The sequence below is a fragment of the Diadema antillarum genome, unplaced genomic scaffold (assembly GCF_040938485.1).
Source record: "Diadema antillarum isolate AM-2024a unplaced genomic scaffold, OU_Dant_1.0 scf00000016, whole genome shotgun sequence".
Taxonomy (NCBI): Eukaryota; Metazoa; Echinodermata; class Echinoidea; order Diadematoida; family Diadematidae; genus Diadema; species Diadema antillarum.
In genome coordinates, this window is record NW_027270905.1 from 468,916 (window position 1) to 493,076 (window position 24,161).

At 39.1% G+C, this 24,161-nt stretch overlaps 1 protein-coding gene across 2 annotated transcripts in view; it reads left to right on the forward strand.

The window, feature by feature from the left end:
- Nucleotides 1-24,161, forward strand: part of LOC139725185 (mothers against decapentaplegic homolog 3-like) — a 44,529-nt gene that overhangs the window by 13,521 nt on the left and 6,847 nt on the right. For both annotated transcript variants that reach the window (XM_071636280.1, XM_071636286.1), the window contains 4 exons: nt 3,883-4,076; nt 9,241-9,393; nt 21,783-21,860; nt 24,057-24,092. In XM_071636280.1, the coding sequence (XP_071492381.1) occupies nt 3,883-4,076; nt 9,241-9,393; nt 21,783-21,860; nt 24,057-24,092 (461 nt within the window). The remainder of the gene's footprint in view (nt 1-3,882; nt 4,077-9,240; nt 9,394-21,782; nt 21,861-24,056; nt 24,093-24,161) is intronic.

Here is a 24,161-nt window from a genome sequence, read left to right on the forward strand (position 1 = left end):
TAGGCCCTACACCGCCACGTTAGTTTTTGTTCGAAGCAAAGGGTGCTAAAAAGTAACCATTACTCTTTCTGATACTGATGTCTAGCTATGAAAATCCCAACATGATATGACCTACTAACCATGTGTTTTATAAATTTCCTTTTCATCATACAAGTTTGCATTTTTTTCTACTGATTAGATTGAAAGATCATTCAATTTATTTGTCACTGTGCTCCTGTTTGTCATAAGAGTTTAAAGGTCATCTAATATGTTCCTGTAGCTGTACCAGGCTAGTGCATTTCTGTAGAAGCGATACTGAACTGTCTTTAAAAGAAAACAAAAATTGTAATGGGCCAGAAACACTTGTATTGTAATCAGTATGTCAACAATGTCAACTGAAGGCATCAGGAAATTAACTGAATAGTACATTTGTACATAAGTCAAAGGTATTCAGTGTAGTTGCTTTGTCATATTGGAGAACCTGTTGGGGCCAAGTGATGATGAACTCCCAGTAGTTGGATAACAATACCAAAAGTTCTACGTGCTTGGGTTACAAATGCCTGCTCTTGGTCCCCCAGGTTTGTCTTCCATCCACTACTTCTAGCTTCATGCCTGGCAGGAGCACCTTGATAAACTGATATACCATGTGAAGGTCACTTCACATGGGGTAAACTACCCACCCAATTCTTTCACTGTAAGTAATGGATACGTGCTTGATGATGAATACTGACTGCTCAGTAGTGTCTGGACTGGTTTCTTGGAAGAAATAGAAATATTGAGGTTTCAAGAGCCAACCTTTGAAGTGGGTAGGAGTATTAAAGAAAATACAAACAACCAACCAAACCATCAAAACAACAGCAGCCCAAAAACAAAAAACAAAACCCAGACAAAATAGATACACTTGACTCAGGCCAAAATTTTTCTCTGCTACAGTTATCAATGCTGGAAGAAACTAGATTTCATACTGGACTAAACTTTTTTTCATTTCTCTTTATTTACCTGGTATGAAGATGTGCAGCAGGTTTGTACAAGATGTGTAGGCCTACAAAAAGGACCGTAATGTCTATAGAGCTTGGCCTTTTCTTCCCTATGATTTCAAGGCTTCATACTCAAGTTGTGCTTTTTTTACTGTTGTTGTTGGGGTTTTTTTTTTCGCAGTAAGATTATATGATGCTGTGCATTTTGAGGAGCAACCATAGTCATTAAATTTATTCAGATAGGAATGATTCTGAGTAACTTTGGAATGTTTGCTCCGGTTTATTCCCTTCTGACTTCCAAAAGGAGGAAAGACAATGTAGTAATCTGTGGTATCCATATTTGCCACTTGGAGAGAAGTTGTTTTCACTGACTCTCTTGTTGACTTCCAAGAACTGGAGACAAGAACTCCACACATGTCATCACACTGTATTATTTTTTTGTGTAATGACTTCACTATTCTATTGAAGACGTGGAATCGCTGTTGACATTGTCGTTTACCTAGCTTGGAACAACAGCATCACTGTTGATCACTCCAGTCATTGAGAAAAATAGAAGATTAGACACCATGATCATATTTTATTGCTAGTTTGTTGGATCCTACTTGATCACAGCAGCAGTGAATTATTGATAGAAGCTGTACAGTGGTGAATATGACAGTAGCAGACGTTAGTCTGAAACCACGTCTGTGATTTTCACTCAGAGAAGATACCATCCCATAGTCTGTTTGTAAATTCTGCTCTGTTTATGTAATTCACGTTAGACATAATATGTTTTTAACTACGACAGATATTAAAAACCTGACAACCATATTCATAGGATGTATAATGCTGCATAATATAAGTACCACATTGCAAAAAAAAAAAAAAAAAGGGGGAAAAAATAGTCATTGATGGGGGAAAATGAAGAATAGCAGTCAAAATCTCATACCCAGTATGTCAGTGGATACTTGTACAAAGTACGTATAGTATGTGGGTTGACAAACAAGCAGATCATGTATTATTTGATGCATTTAGTTGTTAGGAGGCCAAGTAGGATAGGGCTATACAATACTACAGCTGTAGCTGCTGGTTCATTGTACAGTAACCCTGTTTTGAAACAGAAAGTGAATTTTAACCCCCATCAGAGGAGGATGAGAACCCTGCGTACAGATTCATATCGCTGCCACAGATTTATCCCCCACTCCCTAGCCCCAGTCACATTGTGTCACACAAGACATACTGTACACACACACACACACATGGTTCTGCATGGCTGAGGTGGGTATTTCAGGGCTGTTGCAGATACATCGATGACTGCTGAATGCCAAACAGATGTGGAACTTGCATGCAAAGTGCATGAAGGCATGTGGCCCTACCTGACTTGGTGTGGATGTTCCCTGTCATGGCATTCCATGTTTGCCATCTTTCACAGCTGTTTCTCACATGTTGCCCATTTGCGGTAGTACTCACCACTGAGGCTGTAAGTAAGTGCACCACCAGAAAGCATTGTACACCTGTCGTCCAGCTTGAGCCATATTTGGGAGCGGACAAGCTTGTGCCCACATTTGTCTACAGATTAGACCGTTTCTGTGATGCATTACAATTCATATCTATGTCTCTTTTCCTGCAGCCTAGTAACGAACCATTTTATCCACCTGCTCCTGTCCAGTTAAGTTCCATATCATATGCAGGAACTCACCTAGCATTCATTAGTGGTTGCTAGGTAGGACAAGCCTCCGGCCAGCTTTGGGTTTAGTTGTTAAGGCAATCTTTTGTGATGACAGCATGCATAGAATTTGAATAAAGACAAGTTACAGAAACGGTCTATTGGATGTGTATCTATAGAAAATGAAATTTGAAGAGAAATGACACACAAGTCCGTAAGTCAATATACGGTTTAGATACTGTGTGGTGTGCATGTTCATTCAAGTTTTGATATGATACAGTGTATTTCACCATGTAGGGCCTACAATGTATATCCACATATATGTGGGTACGGCAGTAGTACATCATTTAGCTTTCTTGTGCAGACCCCAAAATAATGTGTTATATTAAAGAGCATGATAAGACAACTTAGAATGATTGCCATTTCTCCTCCATTGTTCACAATGAACAGAAGAAGTGTATCCATGATGTTTGATACACAATTGCACATACCCACACACATCACCCACACCGTAGTGTGTGCACATACATTGTAATCAAAGAAGCCAGTATTGACTTATGGTGTCGGTGTACATATACACATGTAAAAGTGTAATGCATCTTGGCTAATGTGTAATAAGAAGCCGATAAAAGGTATTTTCTCAAGAGAGCATCTTCTCTCAAACACCTGTCTTCCAGTTCGATAGTTGATCCTCCAGAAAACAGTTGTAGCAACGAGTATTGTATAAAGGAATGCACGCTCATGATTGCTTGCTTTTGGTATTGCACATTGTAAATTATTTATTCATGAGTTTTGATATAAATAATTTAGTATGCAGTATGAGCACTTACAATCTTCAAGCTTTGATACCAGAGTAGCATGCACACGTGTATCACATTTACATCAGTGCATTTTAGGTCTGGTCGATGAATTGTACTGATATACGAGTATCATATGAAGAAATATTTAAGATTTATGACCAGTTTTTGCACTTGTGGATAAAGGCATTTGTGATGTCTGTGATGTACAGTGAGTATTACTGTGTATATAACTGTTGGTATGGATTCTGTTGCACAAGATATATTCTTCTCTGTATTAAATTGTCAAGGGCATCTTGGCTGCCAGCTCAGCACTATCATGCATTTATTTATTGTTGCCATTTTTAAAAATCAATATCAGCTTTTAAAAGTACTTTGTATTGATGTCCGGTAGTGTTGAGGTCGCGTAACAAATTTGTCAGCGGTATTAAGATTCTACTGTCCCTTTGTACCACTTTCCGTCTCATTTTCCGTTCCCAACCAGGTCACTTGATGGCAGGCTTCAGGTGTCGCACCGAAAGGGGCTTCCCCACGTCATCTACTGCAGACTGTGGCGGTGGCCCGACCTTCAGAGCCACCACGAGCTGAAGGCCTTGGAGAACTGCGAGTATGCATTCCACCTGAAGAGGGAGGAGGTCTGCGTCAACCCGTACCACTACGCTCGGGTGGAGACCCCAGGTACGACAGCTGCCATGCTCAGTGATCTGATATTGTCCAAGATTGGCTTTTTTGTTTTGTTTTGTTTTATTTTGTTTTTATGCCATAGCTAACCTGTAGTGTCATTGAATTTGAACCACCAAGTTCAGGGTAAAATCTCAGCATTCAGAAAAAAAAAAGATACAAATCATATCAACCATGAACACTCATTAGGAGGTAACAAAGAGTAAAAGAAATTTAGTGTTTTCAAAACATGGTCTCTCTTTTGACATGAATAGTGCTCGCAAGGTCTATACGAATGCTCTTGAATACATTTGTCCTGTCTTTAGTGAGGAAATGAGAGATGGAATCTACAAGAAAATGGCATTGCGGATGGGAGTGGTCTAATACTTTGAGGCGGAGAATGATGGCATGGTTTGCCGAGACTGAACTGATCTCTGCCGTCCCTGTTCCCAGTTATGGTTGGGTCTACCTGCCTTCTTAAATGGAGGCAGCCTCTTTGATCCACAGGGAGCACCTTGAAGCATCTGATGCTGCTCAGATGATGTTCACTTGCCACTGGTCAGTAGTGGTTTGAGTTGTTCTTTTCTCAAGCTGTGGTACAATTGTACTCATTGTCATGAAGAGCCATCTAGTGTTTGGCAAAAAGGTAATGAGCTGCTCAGTACTGTACTGTCAGTAATATCCTCATCCATCGTTCTCTGAGCAGCGATATCAATCACGATGTCCAAAGCTGGTGAGATTTTGACGATACTCTCTGTCGAAGAACTGGGCAAGCTTTTCAAGCAAAGTCCATAGATGGACATACGGTATGTATCAGAGAGCTGCCAAGCGGGTTTGGTGCAAAGAAAGTTGCATCACACATTTCAGTCTCTATACCTCCCTCCATCATGAAGTCAAAAAGTGGAACACATTGCAGGAATTGTTAATAGGACTGTCTGTTCTTCAGCCTTAACAATGTCCTTCAGCCCTAGTATGGCACTTCATATCTGTAAAGTGTCTTGTTTTGGTCACTCTGGTTACTTTGGGCTGACCAACTTCACGGTGTACCTTTGGTATTTTATGCTGCACCAGGTTGGTTGCCATGATGTGGTATTTTCTGACCATGATGTAAATTAAAAAGATTCTGAACAACGTACAGTACTTCTTCCCTCAGCAGAAAGAAATTGCTTCTTGAGAGACCTTTACCCATGGTCAGTTGGCTTCTTTACTGTAGTACTCTGATTGGTCATTACCGGTCAACCAATTTCATAGAATAAAATGTGACGGAAAAAGAAACCAGTTTGTGGAGTAGTTCATATATCATCAGACATCTCATGTGTTGGAATCTTAAGGCCAAACAAGAAGTTAACTGGTCATAAAAATACAGTGTGCAGACAGTTTTATTGCCTCATAGCCATGTTGATGATGTGTCATGTTAGGAATTCATTTCATGGCTGTAGACAAATTATCACATGGCTTATCCAGCAGGCTTTGTACTTGCCCTGTATTCAATGAACCATTAACCTATCCTCCCCGTGTTTTGAAGGACTCGTTCTGTCACTTGACATTTGTGGGCAAGGTGGCGTTGTAAATTACATGAACAGAGCATCTTTGGATATATTTCTTGTTCTGATAGTTTTCTAAATTTAGAGCTATCTACATCACTTGCTTAAAAGAGGAAAGACTTCTGTTTTGTATTTCCTGGTTGGCTTGCTGCTCAGGCCTGTACGCATCTCAAAATTCCTGTTTTGGTTGCCGTTTGATCGTTGCCGAGCGAAAGATCCTTGGCAACAGGTCACAGTTAATGCCCAACAAAAGATAAGATGATCCAGCTATTGTGTGGTTGTCAAATCAATTAAGGAAAGCTGTCACAACAAGTTTGGCAGGGGCATAGCTGAGCAAATATTTGTCAGGTGCAAATGGCCAGATCATTCGCAGGGTGAATGTTCCCTTATTTTATACTGGTGGCATTTACCACTGACAACTACGCAATTAGCAGTGACTCATTGCAGTTGACTGTAGAAAGCGAAAAAAAAAAAAAAATCGGTGGCATGCACTCGATATTTTGGGCCAAATGACGGCAAAAGAAGGAGATGTGATAACTGTTTGACATGACAATGATGACGGAGAGGCGAGTTTGAGAAGTATGCAATGCCACGGAAGCTGATGCTAATGCTGCTACTCCTTTAGTATTACACCTGCTTACCAATTGCTGGATAACAGGAAATTTCATTTCCCTCCCCCCATCACTACCCCATCCCAACTACTCGGAGGAGTTGAAGAGTTTTCACAGTGTCCATATTTACTCTCTTCTTTCATCACTTCACTGGATATTTGTGACTAATGATTACAAGGTATACTTAGAGCTGTGGTAAGTATGCTGTGTGTGTCTGTTTTTTTTTTTTTTTTCAAACGGTATATTCAAATGATGAAGCAGATGTATACCAAGTTTGTTTGGATTGTTTGTTAATTGCTTATCAAGTATCAATTTATCCTTTTGGATGATTTCATTTTAAGATGAGAAATAAGCTGCTGTATTCTCAATGTGTGCAAATACACCAAGAATCACATGGCAAATAAACATGGATAACAGAGCAAGGTACATGTTATCCCTCATCTTACAAAATAAAAGTCATACTCAAAGGCTAGCAGAGGGAGAGGGATTTTTTTTTTCCAGCAAGTATCTCCAGAATACACTTCAACTGTATATGTCTGCATGTTGCACACATTTTATTACATGAGTCCTCATGAGAGTGTAATATAAAGTACAAAAATAAATGCACAATTTAAGTTTTTCTTAAGTGATATATTTGATACTAGTGTAAAAAACACTTCATTGTGTACAAAGTGCAAATTTATGCAAGTGTTGTCGAAATTTGACGGAATTTCTCAATGCAAACTGTAATAACTGAATTCCCCTATCTAACATCACCTTGCCTTATGGGCAATTCCGCAGTTAGGTGGACATGACATGGATAAAAGAAATGTGCCTCTTTATCTTACTCTTTAATCTAGGTATCAACTAATGCCATGAATGTTCACCAATCATTAAGGTCTTTCAAATTCAGTAGATTTTATCTTTCGTATTGATTGATTTCGCGAGATCTAAAACCATCATTTAAAATGTACATGTGGGACTGGGGATGCTGAAATTCACTTAAATGCAAATTACAGTGGGTTCCTTTGAAATTTTTTCCTCAAAGTTTTGCTTAAGGGTAAAAGATAAATACATTTAAATACTCAAGAAGTCATGTGACATTTTGTCAATTACAAAAGGGTGAAATGACCTGCGGAATTACTCCGGACAAATGTAACGTTACTAACCGTAACGTTACTAACCATGCTTTTGGGGGTCTAGCTAAGAAATTATTGGTCGAACTGCTAAAAAACATTGTGTGAACATTTGTCATGATGCAATAATTGAAATTAATGCAACACTTTGTTTGAAGTAACTTGAATATTTGCACACTTTTTGTTACAAGACATTGATTTTTTTGTCATGTCCTTTTTTCGTAACGTTACTAACCAGCCCTTTAAGTTGCCATAGCAACGCTATTATTTCTTGGATTGTATTCATTCTTTTCTGTATCATAAACCTAGGAATGATGAACATGTTTTTGATATAATTTTGGCTTGAAATGAATAAATGGTAATTTAGTAGTAAAAACAAATATCTAAATTTGTTCAAATGTAACGTTACTAACCGCGGAATTGCCCTTATAGTGAAACACGCATAGCAAGAGATTGGACTCTCGTATATTATGTAAGAGGATTCTTTGGTAGGAAGCTCTCGCTCCTAATGCATCAAAGTTTAATTTATGAAACAAAATTGAAATGAAGTTTTTTGTGTTTACAATGGCATATAACAGTCTCACTGAAATCTAGTCTAAGTAAATGAAAAGATTTTTTTTTTTCAATTAATTCCAAACCTGTATATTAAACTTTCTTAACTCACTGTCAGCTACTAGTGCATAATGTAGGCTCTGTTATTGCTATTTCATACTGAAACAGAAAAAAAAAACACTGGTACCAAAACCTGCCCTGTATATGTTTCTATCATCCAGGATGGGGCTATTGACTATAAATGTCATTTCTGTAACTGTAGACTTCCCTCTGCACACAATCACAGCTCTTTCTCCTGCCTCCTGTAGTGGTCAGAGTGTAGGTTTCTCAACAACAGGAAGTAGCGAATTATGCTCTAATCACAGAATGTGCAGGAATTATCAAATTTTGGATAGCGGAATGCTTCCGAACATCATAATTTCTTTAAAATCAGGAAGTGACCAGATTGTGTCAACAAGAAGGTTGTCTCTCTTTCTTTTTTCTGTTTTTTTTTTCTATTTTTTTTTGGTACATCATTTAGCTGTGTGCCTCTGAAATTGAGATGTTTGGTTGATAATTTACCTTTCAAGAGGATGTGATGGAGCTTGGGAAAGGTTACCAGGTTATCAGACTTTGATAAAAGTCCCCGCAGAGAATAAATTTTAGCACATGACTTTCAGCATGCTGGCATGAAGTTTGCATTGTGCATCCAGATTGGTCATTCCATGACGCAATTGAGTGAGGAGAGAGAGAGAGAGAGAGAGAGAAAAAGAAGTTCAGTGAAGTGTGGCTACATCTATGTTCTTAAGAGCTGGCGGAAGACTGCCAACAACTTGAAAGGAACCTGATATATTTTAGTATTTTATGATTGGTAGCAGTTCCTATGATTGACCTTATATTAGTGCAACTGCATTGTGTCAACATTTATTGTTGCTGCAGCATCGGTCAGGTGTGATGATTGAGACCATCTTATGCAGCATAATGAATCGCTTCTTCACCATTGTAGGTACACTACATACATTTATATGTATTGATCACTATTTATTGTCACAACTGATCAATCAAATCCTCATACTTATCTCAAAACACACATTGTATTGTAGCAGAGTAAGCTATGATCTATGTACGTACTGAGTTGAATGCCAGGTATACTGTACCTATGTTGTGAAGGATGTGATTGTAGGGAGACCTTCAATGTGTTGGCCTGCGTGCTGTTAATCATATGTTTGTATAAACTAATGATGATGAGCTGAAGACATTTTCTTGCATAGTGTTATGCCAGATGCTCTGCTGCAGAGCAGAACTTGGTAAGATTTGTTGGGATGTGATGATTTAACACCTTGTCTTGTCTTTTTCTTAACCCTCTGGTATTTTGTCACAGTGCTTCCTCCAGTGCTTGTTCCTAGGCAGACGGATGTGCCCACAGACCTTCCACGCCCGCTGCCAACTCTAGACGAACTCACCAACACAGTACCAGATAATGCCATCTACCAGGCCGGCATGGAGACGCAAAGTCCACACGTCCTCCCGCCAGGTGAGCAGGTGTCAAGAACCCCTTGCCATTAAGATTCCAATCAATCAATGAATCACATTCGAGGTGCTGGGAAGGGATCACAGCGAGATGGGAGTCGGGCTCGTTGATACTCAGCGCATTAATCACTGGGGTCACCACAGTGTGCCTCGATAGATATTTGTGTTGGAAACATACTCTGCGGTGCACTCATAAGATCGCCTGTTGTAATCCAATGGGTAGCAGTTTATCGCGGAACATGGCTTAAAAATTCTTCAGGGAGAGCCAAAGTGAGGATGACTTCATTGATTGAATGTGCTCAGGAAATGGGAAGAAGTGCTTGGTTTAAACCGTGAGTAAAGTCTGCGAGTACATGAGTGTTAAGCCTTGTGTGATAATTACGGTAACATGCCTTGTATATAATGCTCTTTGCCAAAGTGTCGAAGGACTTTCAACAGTTTCCCAGTGGTTAACCCCTCACATGCTCTACTTGTGTTATTTGCATAATGGTGGAGCTCCATGGGCATACTTTCTTGCAATCAGCATTAAAGTCGTTGTGTTTACCTGTTGATTTTTGCCAACTTTGGGAGCCCAAGTTGGTGCCCAAGTTCAACTTTTTCAGCTTCTTCTTAAAAACCCTGCAATGGATTTTTACCAATCTTGGCAGGTAGCATCCCTAGGATGATAGAATATGACTGTACAAATGGGCACCATGTCCCACTTTGGTACCCCAAAACCCCAAGGAACCCCAGAACCCCAAATTAGAGAATCTTTTAAAAACCATCCATAAAACCAGAAATACTCTGCGTAAAAGCAATGTACATTATTGATGGTACTTAAACTTGCTTTTGGCAGATCAAGGGTAGACCCCCTGAAGGGCCTGAACCAAATTAGAGCCCAGTTTTCACATTCTGATCTTGTTTTTGAAATACACGGTGAGATTTTCTACGTATTTGGCAGGTATTATTGCCAGTGTGATAGAATACACAAACAGACACCATGCCTTTCTGGAGGTCCCCCAAACTCCTCAAGTTTGCCCTGTTCTCCTTGGGTAATAGTCTGCAAGAATGTAGGGAAGGTAAACTTGTAATACGCTTGCAGGTGAGCATGACTCCCCAGGGTCTTGTTTTTTTAAAACCATGTAAACATTTGTATCATATCACCTGGCTATTGATAATGTTATTGGGGAAAATGACGATCACTTTCATGCATTTATAAGAGAAATAGATGCGGAAGTGTATGAAAAGTTGTGAGACTGAGTATGGAAAGCTTTATGTGCAGTATGGAAAGCTGTGTTTGCTGTACGGAGATTTTATATAAAGTGCCATAATGAGTGGTGAATCTAAAGCTCTCCACAGATATTCTTTGAATTGCCTCATACATGTATGGTTACATGTTATTATTTATTCGACCAGGTTAAAGGCATAGGATACATATCATAAACGTGATAAACATGGAACAAAAGCCAGAGTGAACATTACAAAGGGATACACTGTCATACTGTACATGTAACACAAAATGAAAAAGGAATAGATGGTGACAAGATGTGGGTCAGGGCACACAAACTTAAAGACATTCAGTATTGCCCGTAGCAATGTGAACCCGCACATGTTGCCCCTAAGGAACATTAGTAACCATTTACAGACTTTATGTATACAAATTAAATTTCAAATATTATACCGTAAACAGGTACACATTGCTAACCTACATGAACTGCAAATCATATGGATTTAAAAAGCAGGCAAAAAAGCAGGCAAAAGCATGATGTTTTGATTTTTGCTAGTGATTATCATCTCTGGTTATCAGAGGGAGACAAGGGTAAACCCGTCCTACATTTCTGTTCTTCTGTTGATGCACGTCCTACTTTTATCCAGTCTTGGCTCGTTATTCCCTCCCCCCCCCCCCCCTTCTCTTGAAAGTCTACAAAATGCTCTATTCAAACTCTAGTAACCATCCAGGGCAACATGACTAATGTGGAGCTAGCTTATTGTACCCATGTGAGGGCCAGATCCTTAACGCGTCTCTGTTTATGCAGAAAAAGATGTTATATCACTGCCTATTAGCAGTGGGCAGCTATTGTGTTATTTACAAACATCTAAATACACTTTACGAAGGATAGGCATCAACACTCCCACTCACTTAATCCAGCTCATTATATAAAGTCTAAGGTTGTCTTGCCTAATGCTAGCATACTGTGGATGTTTTTCTTGTCTCTTGAGTGATATAAATCCATAAAGTTTATAGTGAAAGTGTACAAACTTTTTGGGAGAGACACTGCCCTAGATCTGCATTGAAATTGATGCCTTCATAGATTCTTTCCATTATGGATGTAATGGTCTGAATTATGTAGAGCAGTAAGAAATACTCCTGAAAAAATGAAGTTGCAAGCCATGTTTAGCTTTTTTTTTAAAAACCACAGATGTTGTTGTGAACATCTATTGAACACCTTTTAAATTCTAGATTACTGCTACTGATGGCAAACATGGCATATTTAGGGGGGGGGGGGAGGGGTTAAAAGAGCTGAAAATGCAGAAATCTGGTTTGGACATAAATTTGATTGCTGTTAACTTTGATATGGTTCAGTTTGACTAAAGTTTATCCTCAAATCCTCTGAAATAATGGCAAGACTGGCATTTGATTGCAACAAGTCTGTTTTCAATCAGAGGAGAAGGAAATTTGTATTTTGCAGCTGAATGATTTCCAAAGCGCAAAATATTGTTTCATGCAGGTAGATTACATTCGAGACATGAACTTGAACTAGGCATTTTAGGGAAAAATGCCTCTACAGTACATGTACTATATGATGCAGATCGTGTAATTGTTATTCAATCCCCCCAAATTTGGAAGACAGAATTCAAATCTCAGTGCTACAGATCATTCTGGCAGTAAGTCGTGAAGGATAAGGAGGATGCATTTCATGGCAAGTGTCTGCATATGAGAGTGTATTCTATGTGAATATTGAAAGGATGTTTAAGTAGTGTAGTATGGAAGGAAAAAAAGCTCAACTCTTGTCTTTTTCTGTTCTCAGAAATGTACCATAAGATAAGAAAAACAACTGAATTGTTTACAAATAAAGTTGTACAGGTGCAGTAATTACAGAAGTCGTTGCCCTAAATCTTGACAACTTGAAAAGCATGCACAACAGCGTGCTCTCTAGCAGTGCCTTGGAGGGTCATGCTTGGTGCAAGGTGGGGGGGGGGGGGGGGGGGGGAGGGAATACAATTACAAACTAAAGCTTCAAATTTTGTAGGTTTATCAGATGATGTACTGCAATATTTCACATCTTGAACCAATGCAAACTGACACAACTTATTCAAATCCCAAATTGTATGATGGCAAGTGTCAATCACAGCAGAGAAGGTTGCCAGGGTGTGAATGTCGTTAATGTAGATTACTGTATACGCTATAATTTTCGCGTACATAAATTTTCGCGAATTGCCGCTATCACACATTTTCGCGAGTGGTTAAATTCGCGATTGGGGGACCAGAGAAAATATGAAGTGGCAAAGAAAGTGTGAATTTTCAACTTACTAGCAAATAAGAATGATACTAGTTATACACTGCATGAAAAAAACTACCAAACTCTGCAAACTAGTAAGTTAGAATTCAACATTTTTGAAGTGGTTAAGTCCATCGCGCTAGATTTCAGACGAGTGGTCCCCTTGCGATAATGGAATGGCTCTCTACAGTATTCGTAAGTAGACGTGGACGTGCGTAAACAAGCTTAGCCAGTATGGTCTGTTCGATAAGCCGTGACATGGTATACTAGTACTGAAATGTTCGTATCATCAAGGCAAGGGATTCATTTTGGAAGGTAATATTTTCGCGTGTTGTTAATTTCGCGAATAGCTCCCGACTCGCGAAATTCGCGAAAATAAAACCCCCGCGAAATATATAGCGTATACAGTAGCTCCAGGTATCCAGTCATCACATTGGTAGCATCATTTGAAGTGTGAAGCGCGGATGTTTCTATTCCGTTTAATATTTTACAAATGAAAGATTTAGTTTGTGAGGAAGATGCTATCGATCTGATTACTCTCATCGGGGCATAGCTTGTATCCTTGTCACGTCACCATCTGAGAGTATCGGTTTTAGGGGTTTCATCAAGAAGAAAAACAAAATTACAAAAAAAAAAATTAAGCCAGGTTCAAGTGTTATGTGGTTACTTTGATTCTAGCTTGGCCCAGATTTGGTTGGCTTGTCCTGTGTTCTATATTTGCTTCAATATTTAGGGCTTCCTTACCAGATCAAGGACAAGGAGAGAAAAACGGAATGCAGATTGCCCTGGAATGCCTTGATGTAAAGTGCTGCAATTTTTATCGCCACCCTTGTCATTATCTCGTCATTGATCTTGTTATCACTGTCAGAATTAGTATGGTTTAGTCAGCATTGTGTTGTAATATCAATGAAATCAAAATGATGGAAGCCAAATTTGAGGTTTTGCAAAAAACATGATACACCTGAAGTTGATGCTTCAAGCTTCTGCTAACTGTGTATGACCTTAACTATATTTGAGTAACGCTGATGGAGGTTAGTACTTGTGACTTGTCAAGCTTCTGGGCTTTGTGGATTTTGCTTCGAACAGATAGAGATTTAGCTGAGTGCTCTTTTGCTAACTAGTTGTGACAGTGGAACGTGCCTAGTTGATTGCCCGCCCTCTAAGTCAGCGCTGGAGACGTCGAGCTGTAGAACACTGTCGCCTGCCATCTGTCAAAAATCACAACAAAATACTCATTTGTTGGAGAATATCCAGGGTAGTGGAATGAGAGCATGTGTGTGTGTGTGTGTGTGTGTGTGTGTGTAGACGTTGAGTAGTGGAAACTAGAGTGTATGAAACAAAGAGGGGATATATATCATCAGGATGTATGGGAAATGAAGGACAGCAACATTGGGATCAAGACTTGTTTTTGTGCAAACTGCATGCAAACAGGAATAGCCTTATCAGTACGAAAAAAAGGAAAAAAAATGTGTGGTTAACTAAACAAGAGTTGTTCTATTTATGCATCCCATGCAATGAATCCATTTACATATCCTCCCCCCTCCCCCCCCCCCCACAATTACAACTTGTATTCGTATAGAGAGAAAAAAAATATTTCAGTTGAAAACAAAAAGCACATTTCCATTTTGCAGTTTGGCAAAAAGCCATGTATCATATTTTATTTTTTTACCAGGAGAATTTACAATGTAGCTACCATATATGTTATGCATCACCTTTATAGGCATACATACAATGTCAATGAGACAATTCCTGCCATGGGTCTACTAGTATATCAGCAGCTGTCACATCACATATTGGAGTAGATGAATTCATGTACCATTCCATTTGTCACTTGGCCGTTTGGTGTTCATACTCTCGTGTGCCACATGACCAGTGTCATTACCCTCCAGGAACAGACAGTGGCAGAACTAGGTCTAAAGAAAGATTAATTTTAATAAAGTAGGATTGTTTGGGAGATGACTGGATGTTGCCATTATATTTGTTGTCTCATAGTGTGAAATTGACCCCCCCCCCCAAAAAAAAAAAAAAAAAAAAAGATGAAATTTTTGAGTAAATAATTTCCCAACAGTTTTCATTCATTCATTCATTCGTTCGTTCATTCATTCATTCATTTCATTATTATTCATTCATTCATTCATTCATTCATTCATTCATTCATTCATTCATTCATTCATTCATTCATCGTTCATTCATTCATTCATTCATTCATTCATTCATTCATTCATTCATTCATCGTTCATTCATTCATTCATTCATTCATTCATTCATTCATTCTTCATTCATTCATTCCCGTGGATCCAATTTGCGTAGTTAAATGCCTATAGTGTAATGATCTGAAAAAATAACTAAAACCATTTGTAAACACTATGGGTGAAAAAAAAACAACAACCACAAAACATATTGATCTATCTGTGTATTCGACACACTCCAGTGCACTCCTGTTACAACGAACACGGTTATAACGAAATTTTGTTATAACAAAGTAAAACTTCTGGTCCCAAAATTATCGCCATTAAAGTCTATGGTACAAAATTTGCTTATAACGAACACGGTTATAGCGAAATTTTCGTTATAACGAAGTCTTCTCTGAGCACCACTGACAAAGAAAAACAAAAGAAATGTGCTCCGTTATAACGAAATGCGGATCGCTTCTGAAAATACGTAGCGGAACAAGCATTTATAGCGTCCCTGCATGGGCGAACGCTTCACATCATTGTGTGTTTGCTCTGAGTGTCACAGTTTCCGAGGGGAACTTGCGTTATTGTAATACAATAATCTGATATCAAATAAGGTTCGTTTCATTGTTCCAAAGGTTCTTTATTACAAAACACACAGATTCTGATACACCTAAATGTCCGTTAGTTCGGAAATGAAATAGGGTTTGTTATTACGAACATTTTGGCAGTTTTCCGAAGGTTCATTATTAGTAAGGTTCATTAATCTGACAGAGAAATATGGTTCTTATTACGTTAGTCCGAAAATGAGAGGAATTTCAAACATTCATTAATCGGAACATTAAAAAACGTTTTGTTAATCCAAAAGTGAAAAAGGAGAGTCCATTAACAAAACTTAGGAATTGCAAACCTTATAATCATCTTAAGATAACTGAACCTTCGAAATAACTAACCTTTCTCATTTTTAGCTCACCTGAGCCGAAGGCTCAAGTGAGCTATTGCGATCGCTCTTCGTCCGGCGTCCGTCGTGCGTCGTGCGTCGTGCGTCGTGCGTCGTGCGTAAACTTTTTACATTTTCATCTTCTTCTTGAGAACCCCATGACCGATTTTCACCAAACTTGGCAGGTAGCATCCCTAGGGGGATAGGATCTCAATTTGTTCAAATGGGCACCATGGTCCACCTGGGGGGCCCCAGGGGGGCCCAAACACACTAAAATTAAGGAATCTTTAAAAATCTTCTTCTCTAGAACCAGAAGTGATAGGGCTTAATTGATACTATGAGTAAGTACATTGATGACTGTAGTTTCAAGTTTGTTCATGGGGGAATCAGGGGTGCCCCCTTGGGACCCAGGGGAGGGGGGGGGGGTGGGGAGGGGTCCTAATGGGGCCTAAATTGTACATTTTCATCTTCACTTTGAGATCGCCATGTCTGATTTTCACCAAACTTGGTAGGTAGCATCCCTAGGGGGATAGTATCTCAATTTGTTCAAATGGGCACCATGACCCACCTGGGGGGTCCCCAGGGGGCCCAAACCCCTAAAATTAAGGAACCTTTAAAAATCTTCTCTAGAACCAGAAGTGATATGGCTTAGATGATACTATGAGTTATTACATTGATGACTGTAGTTTCAAGTTTGTTCATGGGGTTGGCGGAATCAGGGGTCCCCCCCCCCCCCCCCCCCCCCCCCCCCCGGACCCAGGAGAGGGATGGGGAGAAGTCCTACAGTTGTAATGGAGCCTGAATTGTACATGTTCATCTTCTTCTTGAAAACCTCATGATGAATTTGACCAAACTTAGCAGGTAGCATGATGCATCCCTATGGTTATAGAATCTCAATTCCTTCAAATGGGCACCATGTCCCTCTTGAGGGGCCCCTAGGGGTCCCACCCCCCCCCCCCCACATTAAGGAATATTTAAAATCTTCTGCTCTAGAACCAGACATGATAAAGCAAAGTTAATACCGTGAGTTTGTACATTGATGACTTTAGTTCCAAGTTTGTTCATTGCAAATCCAGGGCTGCCTGCCCCTCCTCCCCCCCCCCCCCCCCGGAGTTGAGGGGGGATCCATATGCAGACCTAAGTTTCCACTGTTCTCAGGTAAGAGTGTGCAAGAATGCATGGAAGGTGAAATTGCGATACTCAGGTGAGCGCGTGACCCGCGGGTCTCTTGTTTATTTAATTATCAAACCTTCGGAGGAACAACGAACCTTAAGAATAGTGATCCTTTCTCATTTCTTGATTTACTAACCTTCGGAATGACGAACCTAATTTTTTTTTCCGAAGGTTTCGGAAAACGAATAATACACTGTACATTTATATCTAAATTATGAACTTTCGGAATAACGAATCTTCCAAAGAGTGAAGCTTCAAATGAACAAACCTTCGGAATCCCGGGAATGGTGAAACTTTGGAATAAGGAGCCTTCAGAGTACTGTAACGAACCTAAGTAAGAAACAAACCTTTGGAATTATAGCGAACTGTAACAGAATCCTAAACAGTCATTTTCTATACATGCGTGACAATACAAACAACTTTATACTCTCTTGTAAATGTAATATTCAAATGAAATTAAAAAGGTGCCATCCCATTTCACATAGCTTTCCAGTGTATGATGAGTATTCAACAAACAGAATAATTATGATATATGCGTGGTTTCCTTGTTTTCATTATATATATCCTATTTGTTCGGTTCGAAAGAAAACTGCCGGTCCAGAACATTTCGTTATAACAGGAGTGCACTGTATTACATTAATGAATGTTGTGAATCAGAGAGAAAACTTATCAATTGAACATTCCTGTTGGCCCATCAAGGCCTGCCTATGGACATTCTGTTGCAGAAATTAGACTGGCACCTCTGAATTTCTCTGTTTACCTTATTTATTGGAGAAAATTAAATGGGATTGCTTGAATTCATTAAGTCTGCACCACTAGAAAAAAAAAAAGAGAATAAAAGTAAAAATGCCACTTTGAGAATTGATTATAAATGAAGCAATTTAGGAGCTTTATTAAGATTCTATTACAAATGAACAACAAAGGGTTAATTATAAAACATCACATAGCAACCATGATCTGGTGTACTCTGAGATTGCAATAATTCTGACTTATTTATTTTTTATTTTTATTATTATTATTATTTTTTTTTTTTTGGGGGGGGGGGGGGTAATATTTCACATTTTCGGCGTTACCCAAGTGAAATTGTGTCATTACAGCGTTATTTTACTCATTTCTTGTACATGCATTTGTCTCCATTTTAGAGCAAAAATTCAAAGTTTCTGCAGGCATATGAGAACTTCATTTTGACTTTAAACAACCAATAGGATGACTTCATAAGGGCTTCTTGCGAGAATAGAACCCAAGTGAATTGTGAGGCTGTCTGGGTTAAGTTTGGTCGATGTCAGGAAATGAGTGTCAGCAGACAACGTGTCTACAGTAATGAACTTGACTCCACTTCAGCTTAATCTAATCGCCATGTGGTCACCGAGCTATTACTGCGGTGTCAAAAAATGCCACATTGAGAAAGAGTTTGGGGGTTATAATGGCTTTATTTGTCATGTTTTTGTATTGTTTTCCGCACTGTACTCCGTGTTGCCTTCACTAAATTTGATGGCGCTTGTCTATTTAAAGTGTGTGTCAATAGAAAGGATGGTGTAGTCATTGGCGTGGGGACAAGAGTTGGCAAGTGCATCATCATGCTTGCATATTATTAGCATACACTATACTACCCCCCCCCCCCCCCCCCCCCGCCACACACACACATGTGAGAACAGAATACTTCCATGGGCCGAGTATTTCCAGGTCCGTTTGCTGATAAATAAGGTGAAAGTGATAGACAGCATGTTTTATTATGTGAGAGTGGACAAATGGAATGTAACTTAACTATGAAAAGACTTGCCATGTCCCTTGTTCTTCTGAGATATGAAAGATTAGTTTTGTTTATTTTTTCCCATTTGTAGGAGTGCCTTTTTCTTTTTTTCTTTTTTTTTAGGGGTTGGGGCATTCTGTCATGTATATTATTTAGGATCATTCCTGCTTTGTACCACATGAAATGTTGCATTATTAGGATTTTTTTCATTTTATATTGTAAGGATCTTGTAAATTGCATCAAAAATTAAAATGAATTGAATGTACATATTGTATATACACACGGAGTGTAGGCCTATAGGCCCCATATAAGTATATTTGCGCAGAAAGCATGGACATGATTCTTTAAGCTTTGATTGATGCAGTTCCTTTTTTCTTGCAGAGACACAAACATAATTGTATCATATCTTTTCCAGATGAAGTTGAACCAATGGGCATGTCATGCCCTTGTTTTGTTACGACCATTGTATTCAAGTGTTTCCACGTAAGAGATACCGCCATCTCAGGTTCTCTGTGGTTAATATGCATCCTGTCTGCCCATGAATACCACCCATCTGTGTAAACCTGTGTAAAGGATCCAGTTTACAGGAGATATCGCGATGATAATGTAGTTTTGCTGCCGAAACCAGTCTACAGGCAGAGCGGCCATGTAACAGGCCATGTGCCAGAAACCTAATATGGCATCAAGGAAGAAAGAGTCATAGATCTAGGTGTGTTCATGGCTTTCAACTGGGGTTTGATTGCAACCCTTGTTTGCCCAACAAGAAGTGGGCTGTTTGTCCATTGTGGTTTGGAAGGACAAGTCATGTGGCAAACATTAAGAGAACATAAAATTTGCGGCCATGAATCAACATCTTCCTACCTCATAGAAATACTGAACGTGTGTGTGTGATCCTCTGTAACATTTTTGAAACTACCCGGTACATTCATCACCTCTATACTGTCATACATGTATAATATCTTTCCCAGTTCCTGTGAGTGACATCCGCGAGTATACCACATAATTCACGTTAAGGTAGGGACCCAAAATACATTGTAGATCATCACAAGACAAAGAGTGATCATAGCTATTATTTTGAGCAATCATACCTGTATTAGTTTGTGTGTATTATGCTTAGGTTTTACCAAAAGTGGATAGGAGTGTCTTATCAAAACCTGCAGTACATTACATACATTTTGGCAACATGAAATTTTTTGCGAATCGGAGCTGACAGCCTTTTTCGCAGCATGTACATTTTGTGAATTGTCACTGGCATTCAATGCATATAGTGTAGACACAAACTTCCACATGCATTTTAAGTTCACGAATATTGGCTCTCGCGAAATTCACATTTACGTGAACATTCCTAGTTTTACAGTATGTGAGCATTTCATTCATTTTTTTCCCCAACCCTCTTCTGTAATCAGAGGAAGCCACTGAGGGTACTAAGCAGAAATACTAGAAAGTTCTAGACCTTCCAGTGTGATTTTTCATTGTATAGTGGTAGCTACAGTTTGAACTTGGCATGCAGAATACTGTTGCCGGTGTGAAACTAGATACTGTACTTTGGTCAGATGAAAGTGAAAGTTCGCGTACAATTTTTGGTAATGTGGCATGATTGGGAGGGAAACTGGCCAAATTTCCTTCTTCATTCTCGATTGTGTAGTTCCATTTCGTCCAAAGTCCAGAGGAAATGTGTTGGAAATATGGTAGAAAATATTGACTCATAGAAAGTCTAGATGGGAAGTGTATGACTTCAAGATATTTTAGGGAAAAAGAAATCTTATCTGCCATGTACTGTTCCCAGAGCCAATTTTTATGTATAGATTTTTTTTTTAATACACTGGAACTCATGTTACACTATATGAATCCCTGAATTATGCAATCATGAGAAAACTTTCTAATGTTTCATTTCCACTGTATTTTGTTCATGGTTTTGCGGACGACACATGAGCTCATGCTACATACTTTGTATATAATTGTATACTCCTTTCATCATGCAGGAGTGGAATAAAGAAGAAAGAAAAAAGTGAAACATTTCTGGGTCTCAATAGTTTGTGCCGAAACTTGTGTGCTGAATGTAATGGCATCCTTGTCAGGCATACAAATCAATCTGCGTCACACATTATGTCATCTGTGAAAGATGGGCATGGAGAGCCGTGAGATGACAAAACAGCATTTGTCGTATATTTGGGAAAATCGGCTTAGTCGCATATTTCAGTTTGTTTTAGTGTAATCTAACTCTGTAACCAAATCTTGAAATCAGAATGCACCCTTGTTACCTAAAACAGTGTACGTTGCCCCCTCCTAGCGGGAAATGTTCGAATTTTGTTGGCAAAAAAATGTAAGCGGCGATACGCTTGCCCCTTCACAACACTCATCCGTCATGAACTGTGCAAAACACCGTATATACAGCACATGCAATACGTTGTTTTGCCATATTGTATTACAGTGTATGTTTATGCGATAATAGGCTCCGCAGCTGTGTGTGGTCCATGGAACAGTGGGAAGAATGACGCAGATGATCAAGACCTACGTTGTTTTGCCATAGCAATAGTTTGGTTTGGTTCAGATGATGTTCATAGTAAAGAGTACAGGTGGTAATGATGAAATTGAATTGCAAAATGGCAGCTCGGCAAAAAGTATACAACCTCGTTTCATCACAGTTAAACCATTGGGGTTTTTTTAGGCATCTGAGTAATTATGATACGATGTTGAGGTCAATGCATAGCTGCAAACACCTTTGACGGGCACAGTGCGATATGAAGATTTAATGTTGTGATGCAAGGTGTTACAAAGCCCTTTGGTAATATACAGGTAGACTGTCAACTGAAATATGCCTCAGATAGAGCCCTGTGAAGAAACTGAAATGTTCTACTTTCTTCTCTCCTCCTGCAGAAACTCCTCCCCCTGGTTACATGAGCGATGACGGAGAGACCAGCGAGCAGAGCATGGACACGTCTCCAACAAACGGCAGTAAGTATGCAGAGAACGCATTGAGTGTGTGGTCACTTTGGTCACGGGATGGCATCCAGAGTAATTGAGCAACAAACCACTGCAGCCATATCTCGGCTGGGGGGGGGGGGGGGGGGGGGGGGGGGGGGCGGGGAATATGCTCTGGATGCAGTTGCATGTGCAATGCCAAGCTTGATTTCCATGACAGACTCGATAAAGCAATAATGCTCCCATGTCCAACCCCTTAGAAGCACTCCATTTAAGATCCTTTTCATCATAGTATCTTTACACAAAAAAAAAAAGAAAAGGAAAAAAAGTCATCAGGACTGCGCGAGAATGGCAGTATGAGATATACAGTATGTCAACAGTCAGTCATGTTTTTATGTTTCAAATGTTGCGCTACAATGTATTATTAAGATGATTTGTGAAAATGTGGAGCTCTATGACGAGACATTGAAAGATCTGTGTAAATCATGAGCCTTGTGACATGACTGGTCACCACATGATTTATGAATGCCATGATTTTAGTGCTTCATTTGTTCAGCTTTCAATAAGGTAAGATGACCCACATTATGCAGCACCCTGCACAAGAAATTTCAAACTTGCCATTCATTTTGATACGGCATTGTCTTATAAAACATATTTGATTAACACACGGAATAATGAGTTTAGGCCAGCATCCACAACCTGTCATTACCTCCGCCAAGGGAGGAGGTTATGTTTTCGTTACCGTTGGTTTGTGTGTTCGTGTGTTTGTGTGTTTGTCCTTGTGCAAAATAACTCAAAAAGTGAGGGAACGGATTTGGATGAAACTTGCAGTAAAGGTTGAGAATGACACAAGTAACAAACGATTAACTTTTGGTAGTGATCCGAGAATTTTTGAGGAATCTATGAAGGATTTTTGATATTTTGGCAGGTAGGGTCAATGAACTTGGGAGTTCGGGCTGCGCGTATTTGAGGTTTGCACACGCGCACTAAAGTGCGTGCTCTAGTTTCTGCTAGGGCGAGGAGGTGCGCCGTGCAGCTGAGGGTTTATGACGTAGCAAAGGCTTCTATATTGGGAAATCGGGCGACTTTCAGCACACAATGCTATAAGTACGTATGGGTGGAAATCACTGATATCTCTATATGGAAGAACAAGATCAGTGGTGGAAATGAGCCGCATGCTTGGCGGAGGTCTGCGCTCTCGAGAGTGCTTCTCTAGTTTCCTATTGATTCTGAAAATCTCTTGTAGTAGATGTTACGAAGCAGTTATTTTTTTTCATACTCTATGTGTTTTTGTCTTTTTGCAAGGAATTGAGTTATATTGTGTTTCTCTCCCCTTTGTCTATACCCAAGTCATGAAATATGTTTTGATCCTTAATTTTTTTTTTTAACTCCAATTTTACAAGGCGAATTGCTTTTAAAGGACAAGTTCACCTTCATAAACATAAGGATTGAGAGAATGCAACAATATTAGTAGAACGCATCAGTGAAAGTTTGAGAAAAATTGGACAATCGATACAAAAGTTATGAATTTTTAATATTTCTGTTTTGGAACCGCTGGATGAGGAGACTACTACAGCTTGTGAGTCATATGCGTAAAACAGTATAAAGAAAATATAAAGAAAATTCAACATATTTTCACTTTTTTCGCATAATAAGAGAGCACTTGACTTGCCTCTTTCTAAAGGCAGGGGGAATAATATTACCCATAACATTTGTCGGTAACGAGTCGGGGGAATGTGTACTTTTTTCATAAGATGAAATTTTGTGAAATTCTCTTTATATTTTCCTTATATTGTTGTACGCATGTGACATCTAAGTTTTTCACACACTGCAGTAGTCTTCTCATCCAGCGATTACTGCACAAAAACTTTAAAAATTCATAACTTTTTAACGGATTGTGCGATTTTCCTCAAACTTTCAATGATGTGTTCTACTAATATTGCTACATTCTCTCAATCCTTATGTTTATGAAGGTGAACTTGTCCTTTAATAAATGGTCGATAATTTCGGTGGATCAGAGCAACATTGTTTAATAGCATAGAATGATGATGTAAGATCAGAATGTTATTCTGTCTTATCCTATCTGGTCATAATTGCCAGTGTGCATGTATTTTAGCCTTTAGAATGTATCTTTTACTACCTGTGTGCCGAAGGGATTAATGCAAAAAAAAAAATGCTATGTAGTACATATTTAATTACCCAATTTTTACGACTGTGTTTGTCTTGCAGCGCAAAGTGCTGTGCCACAATCCACAGAATCTTTAGGTAAGTATACTGTACATTGCACAATCTGATGTAGATGTGTCTATTGCTGTGTATTGCCATTTTCTTTTT